This window comes from Entamoeba invadens (genome assembly GCF_000330505.1).
Source record: "Entamoeba invadens IP1 unplaced genomic scaffold scaff_1105074725601, whole genome shotgun sequence".
NCBI lineage: Eukaryota > Evosea > Mastigamoebida > Endamoebidae > Entamoeba > Entamoeba invadens.
This window is the reverse complement of record NW_004191847.1, coordinates 89911-97041: the sequence shown is the minus strand read 5'-3', so window position 1 is coordinate 97041 and position 7131 is coordinate 89911. Positions and strand designations below refer to the sequence as shown.

Below are 7131 nucleotides of genomic sequence, written 5' to 3'. Positions count from 1 at the left end.
CTTGCTCCTCTTTTTATCATTCGGAAAATCCAGCCTTTACTTTACATAAAAAACAATTCACAAATTTCAATAACTAACATCGGCATCTTGAAAAAGTAATAGATTTTCTTGTAAACCTTGTTTTTTTAAATCAAATCGAAAAAAAAGAAAAAAATAAACTTTACAAAAAACTATAATAATATTATCGTTTTACTATTAAATTATCAAAAGCGGTTTTTTCCACCCCTTTATAGTATTTATAATTCAAATAATATGATAACATCATTAAATATCATTTATATCGTTAATATTTATTATTTGTTTCAATATAAACAAATCAACAACATTTGATTAAATCATTGCCAATTTAAACACTGCAAATTTGTCCAATTTAAAATTGTCACCACCACACAGTTTTCCATAGGGCATATTATCAATACTTGGTGCACAGCTTCCCCTCAGAATTCCCTTCTTTTGAACAAATATGGCATTTCCACACAAACTAAAGAGTTCATTGGGATCATCAATAGCTTCCAAATGAAGTGCATAATCAATGTTCTTGCCTCTTCCAAGATATCTCTCGGACTTCTCCCCGTCCAAGTTAAATACAAAGGCGTTTGGATCAACAACAGAAGAGTCTGTATATTGTTCAAAATTGATCATATTGTAAACAACACCTCCAAAAGTGCGTTTGTTCTCGCTACGAACAACAAAACACATAAATTGCTGTTTTGATATCTTTTTGCCAAAAGTTGATTTGTCTTGTGAGAAATTATCAACTTCGCTATCAAAAAGCACTTTTTGGAATTTAAGACCAGTCCATTCTTCCAATTTTTGTCGTTCGATTGGGGTGATGTATTGCGAAAGAAAAGTCTCGAATTTTATTGTGTTTTTATCTTTTGAAACATCAGGTTTAGTCATTTTACTTAATTCACTCAGTTTCGATTTATATTTCTCTTCTTCAATACTTTTCATAAGATCAACAGTTTTGTTGAATTCGTATGTTTTGTTTTGGCACTGTGATAATTCAGAAACAAAAACTGTGGAGAGTTCGGCAAGAGAAGAGTTGAGACTTTCTAACGATTTTTGTGTAGATTCAAAACATGTTGATATTTCCGTGGAGTTGTCAAGAAAAGACTTTATCATCTTATCTCGCTCTTCAATTGATTGTGTGCTGTCTGTTGCAAGTGACATTGTGGTCTTGTATTTGTTGTAATCACCCAACTTGGTTTTTGCATCAGTACAAAGTGCAATAATCTTGTCCAGTACACTATCCATTTGTTTGTTGTTTAAAGTTTGACAAACCAATTTATAACAATCGGATGTTTCTGCAATAAAACTTATATTCAAAATAACTCAATTTTAAAACATTTCACGTTTTGAACACTTTTTATATTAATTAGTCCAATTGGAATTGTTATAAATCAAATTAAAATTTCTAAAACATGATATTTTCAAGTGTTTCATTCATAAACATGAAAATTGTTTTTGTGTGTTTTTCTTTCAAAAGTTATATAATATGACTTTTAAATTGTTTATCTTTAAAATAATATTTTCATAAAAACATTAAACTTACTTAAAACAACCAAACTTTAATGATAATATTTTAATCGACTTTTTGCATTGTTCATTTTTTAAACTCAATCATTTCAAGAATAAAATTTATCTTTATTTACAATATTCGTTTTATAACCAAAATTAGAGATATAACTCATTAGTACTTACTTTATTATTGCTTATCAATTTCTAATAACGTCGTTCTTTAATATTAAAAATTTTGATATTATACACTTAAATTTTACTTATTTTTTTTTAAAATAATTTTATTTAGTTATTAAAATAATTTATTTGTTAAATTTTATTATTTGAAATTGGAAAAAAAGTTTATTTTGTTAAATTTAATAAATTTAATAACCTTTGGCAATTATATCTTCATAATTGCATGCCTTTGGAGTTGATATCTTACTTCTACATGACAATATTTAATATAAAAACACACTATTTTCAAGTATGATAAAATAAACTAAAAAGGTTAAAATATCGTTTATCAATTCAACTTGATAATGCATATTCCGTACGGTCTGATATTTTTGGGATCCATGTACCAATAATCTGAAGGTCCTCGCTTTTTATCAGCATAATTAATTTCATCGGTTTTGACTCTGTTTTGGAACACAATTTTAAATTTGTTGCCCTCGTCGTCAATTTTATCTTTTGAATAACTTGCTGCAGTTTCAAAACAGGGACTACAATAAACTCCATCACCATAAGCATTATTATCTCCAACTTTAAACCCATTTTTACAGATTGAATCTGCAAATTTGGGGTCGGTGCCATGATAAGAGACTGCCCACTCACCTTTGGAATTTGACATCCCCAACCAAGTGTCATCTCCATCATCATACTTTCCCAATACATTGAGTGCATATCTCATGTACCCACATGGTCTTGAATAATTCTTCCCGCCTCTTGTATATGTTCTACCATCTTTTACATCATCAATACCTGTGAAATCATAGTCATAACTTGGTGACAACAAATTGTCATCAAATGCAAATTCTTTTAAACCTCCGCGAAGTTTTCCAACCATGAACAAGGTACATTCTTCAGTGACATAATACTCTGAAATGTTTATTCCTTCATCCAAAATTCTTCCTCTAAAAACAAGATAATAAAGATCAGATGGTATGCCAGTTTTATCAAAAATAACTTGTTGGACTTTTTCAGTGGACCAATTCGACGAGATGTCTATCGAAAATATTTTATTTGAAGCCAACGAATTGTTAATATAAATTTTAAAAGTTGGTTCGTTTGGATGAATTTCAGGAACAATTCTTTCTCTGTTGTTATTTTCCACGAACACTTCTACGGCTTCTTCAATGTTGTTATTCACAAACAAATTCGTAAACATTTCCAGGTCGATTTTCTGCGCTTCGGGGTGTTGACTACACAACCCAACAATTTTTAAGCCAGTCAAAGCACTCAGGGCTTTGAACAACATTGTTTGTCTGTTAGCACTCATTTTTTGAATTTGGAGTCTTTAAAAGCTCATTAAATAGCTCCAGTGAAATCATTGACTTTAATTCTGCGTTTCAATATCAAACAAACATCATTATTCACAACACTTTAAGCCCAAAATATACTCATTTATTCACAAAAAATTGTATTGTTTTTCAAAAACAATTCAAAAACAAAAATCATTTAAATAACACTTCATAAATAAAAAATTTACTTTGGTTATATTAAAGTTTATTTTTTATTTAAAGATATTGGGTTTTAATATGAATTATGATAATATTATTATAATTAATAAAATAAATAAAGTGGTTTTTCTAAAAAGGTTTTTTATTTTTTTATAACAGCGTGTTAAAAATAATAAAATAAAAAGGATTGACAACTAACTCTATTGAACAAAAACAATTATAAGTTCGTGTCGAAATGAATACAAAGGAAGAAACAAGTCAACCAGATTATTCAAAATATGAAAAATGTGTTTTTAATGAAGCAGACATGTCGGATAATACAGATCTGGACGCAGCCTTGGGTAGAATAAAAGACTCGAAGTTGAAGCGAAACAAAGAACGTTTTACAGTCTAAGTTTAACCATGTTGTTAATATATTTAAACAACTACAGCAAAAGAGCCTCCGTTTTGATACGGCTTTTAGAACTCAACAAATTTCACAATTTGAAATTTCAAAGATTTGTGGAAATAATAACTTTGAGGATCTTGCCTCTAAAACAGCAAATTCAAAAATTTCAAGAAAATTTGGACGTGTGAAATCGGGCGTTCAAAAATTTGTCCATTTCAATGTTAATCTCATTTAATTATTTAAGCTAAGACTAATTTAATTTTATAGTTTTTTTACTATTTTATTTAAATTTTTACAAAACTGTATATTTTCGAATGGTTTTGTTATTCTTGAACATCATTTCCCAAAAACGCATTTTGTATATTATTTAATTGTTACTTTTATAATGAAAAAAATGGTTAACACATTTTTTACAAAAAAAACACAAAAAATTTTTACCAATAATAACTTGCTTTTTTTCTTCCAGCAAAAAAACTGTGGTTTGCACAGTATTTCATAGTTGTTTCTTTTGATGTGATAGACCACGGTATCACTTCTTTTACACCACCATAAGCTGCTATTTTCCCATTATCTCTCAGAACAAAAGTCCCCAATTTAGGAAAATCATTGAAAGTCTCAACACAAACTGGTTTGATCGACATTATAGTGACTATCGCTATATCTCTTTTCATTAATTCCACACGACTTAACTTCTTTTCTGGTGCATTTCTTCCTAGTATTCGTACTATATCAAGTACTATACAAGGCACCTGTGCCAAATGGATGTTCATAGTTGGAGCCCACCCCTTCTTTACTATTCTGTCGTCTACAATTTTGATTTGTGCGACAAACTGTTCACATCGAACAGCAGGAAAGTTGACATCAGAAAGAACTTCTCCTATTTTGTAGTCTCTGCACGTTGTATTTGCAACATTCACACCAACAAACTCTCTTGCTTTTCCTTCTGAAATAGGATTACCCATCATTTCAACGCTTTTTGTTTTAGTTGAAAGTCCACTTGGAGACACTGTAAAAAGTTGGTTTGCACGTACAATTCCACTCTCGACAATTCCAACCAACACAGTTCCAACTCCACTAATTTTGTAGACATCTTCCACTGTCATTCTGAATGGCTGTGTGTCAAGTCGACTTCTTTCTGGGACTTTGAGTGTGTTAAGTAGGTCGGTGACTGTTCCAGTTTTGTTGATAGCCCATGTCATGTTTTCTGAAGAAACAGTCAAGTTATCTCCTCTAAGTCCATCAATTGGAATAAATCTGACATTTTCACTTTTAATTCTAACGAGTTTTAAAAGGTCCAAAATTTTGTATTTCGTTTCTTCAAAACGAATTTCGGAGTATTTCACTTCACCCATTTTGGTGATAATAACTGCTACTAAATCAACTAAAAAGGCTTTTAATAGTATCAACTTTTCAATAATTGCTTCTTTTTGGTCGTCAAATTTTTGTGAGGCAGAAACGACAAGAAATGCTACGTCTCCTTTGTGAATACCACGAATTGTGTTTTTGGTGTACTTTATATTGCCTGGAGTGTCTATAAATGAAATATTCATTTTTTCAAACTCTTCCATAGTCGTGCGTCGTAATTGGTCGTAACTTAATTTTTCCTTTAATAATATACTGTCTTTGGCAATGATTCCTTTTGTTAATTGGATATTTGTTAACGCTTCCCATTTTTCTCCTTTGGTCTTTTCAAAGACCCAAGCATATTCACAATTCGGTCTTTGTATTTCAATACATTCTCTTTTGTATCGGTCTATCGTTCGTTGATCAATAATTTGAAGGCCAGCAAAAAGATGCCCAAGAAATGTACTCTTCCCAGTCTGAAAAGGACCAACAACTACAATATTGAGGTGTTCATTCAAAGTGGACATCTTGTTTGATTATTAATTTAAAACGAATTAAAATTGAATAAATTTTAAATTAAAAAAAGTGTTTTTCATTATATGTTTGAGTTTTAACTTTGAAATTGTATATTTAAATATTATTAAATATTTTATAACAATTGTTATAACTTAGAGCTGCTATAATTTGTATTTTAATAAATATTTATTTGTGTTTTTTGTTTTTTAGAAAAAAAATAACTATCTTAAAAAGCAAATTTTTGAATATTTTTACTATACATTACTATATTATAGAATTTGTCTTGTGAAAATTTAAACTATTTTTAGAAATTGGGTTTTGATAAACTATTACAAGTTATAAAATATAGTTTAAATCATTAAATCATATATATAGTTTGTATAATAGTATTTTTGTTTTTTGAATAAACACAATTTTGAAACACTGTAATAATTCGTTGAAAGTACTTAAAAAACCGGGAAATTTGTGTTCTTCGATAATAATTTTAAATCAAACTCGAATCATTTTTTATTTTTGAATAAAAACACTTAAAAGAAAGAAAAAGAAACTATAATAACCCGATATTTTTTATTTTTCCCATGTTCTGAAAGTGAAAATACAATAATTTAAATAAAAGAAAAGAAAAGAATATGGGTGCGAGTTTTTCTCCAGGTGTGGGTTTCTTGCCTTATTTTACAAAACATCGTAATTCAAAAGTTAAATGTATTAGAGTATTTTTATTAATAGTTATTATAAGTTGTTAAGTCAAATGTCAATTAATTGTTTTTATTTCAATGTTGGTAGCGAGTGTTTGGTTTTTAACAATAACCATGATATTGTTTTAAATATTATTATTAAACATTTTCATTACCAAAAAGTTTTTTTCAGAAGAATAATAATAATAAGTAAAAAACAAATTGTCCAAATCATTTTTTTTCAAATTATTTAAAAATCTTTTCTAACCCAAAATGGCTATTAGTCAGTTTTATTTTACTTAAAATAATTAACAAATTAAAACTTAATTTTATAAGATTGATCAAAAATAATCTTTTGGATGAAATTTTATAAGAAATGTTTTTATTATTACAATTTAATAATAATAATATAACATAACAAAATTCAGTTCATTCACATTAAGTTGAGAAGTAACTTAAATACCTTATAGTTAGTTAATTATATACCCCTTTAATTAACCCACCATAAAATAGCTAACTGAACTATAGATGACTAACGTAACTCTATTTTAGTTAACCCAATTATAATAAATATATAGATTTATTATGGTTTTCTATTTAAATAATTGTTAAATATAAAATTTAATAATACATTTTTATTGATAAAAAACCTTTTAATATAGCAATTCAATTTGAAAAACAAATCGACAAAAATATAAATAATGTAATAATCATCATTTTTAACAAGAATAAAAAACAAAAAACTAAAAAATATTTAATGTAAATCACACCTCACAAATTAATGAAAATGGCCAACAACACAGGTTAATCTCTTCTTTAAGTTTTCTTTTAAGACCATTACTACCCCGCCAAACTGCAAATGTTACACATCGTGCACCAAGTATACAACAAACTCCAAACAATCGCAACCCACAACAAACTACAACCACTCAACACACAAACAACACAAACAGTGTTCAAATGGTGACACAACCACTTTTAACAACAAGTAATCAAAACACTAATCAAAATACAACACTTTCAAATT

At 28.1% G+C, this 7131-nt stretch overlaps 3 protein-coding genes across 3 annotated transcripts; all 3 read right to left on the bottom strand.

Moving 5' to 3' along the window:
• Positions 1–330: 330 nt before the first annotated feature.
• EIN_327140 (hypothetical protein) lies at positions 331–1257 on the bottom strand (the record flags this gene model as incomplete). Its single annotated transcript, XM_004185365.1, has 1 exon — positions 331–1257. The coding sequence occupies one exon, from the start codon at positions 1255–1257 to the stop codon at positions 331–333; it is 927 nt and encodes a 308-aa protein (XP_004185413.1).
• Positions 1258–2026: 769 nt separating this feature from the next.
• EIN_327130 (hypothetical protein) lies at positions 2027–3001 on the bottom strand (the record flags this gene model as incomplete). Its single annotated transcript, XM_004185364.1, has 1 exon — positions 2027–3001. One exon carries the CDS (start codon positions 2999–3001, stop codon positions 2027–2029), a length of 975 nt encoding a protein of 324 aa, XP_004185412.1.
• Positions 3002–4004: 1003 nt separating this feature from the next.
• Positions 4005–5441, bottom strand: EIN_327120 (elongation factor 1-alpha, putative; the record flags this gene model as incomplete). Its single annotated transcript, XM_004185363.1, has 1 exon — positions 4005–5441. One exon carries the CDS (start codon positions 5439–5441, stop codon positions 4005–4007), a length of 1437 nt encoding a protein of 478 aa, XP_004185411.1.
• Between the last annotated feature and the right edge of the window lie 1690 nt (positions 5442–7131).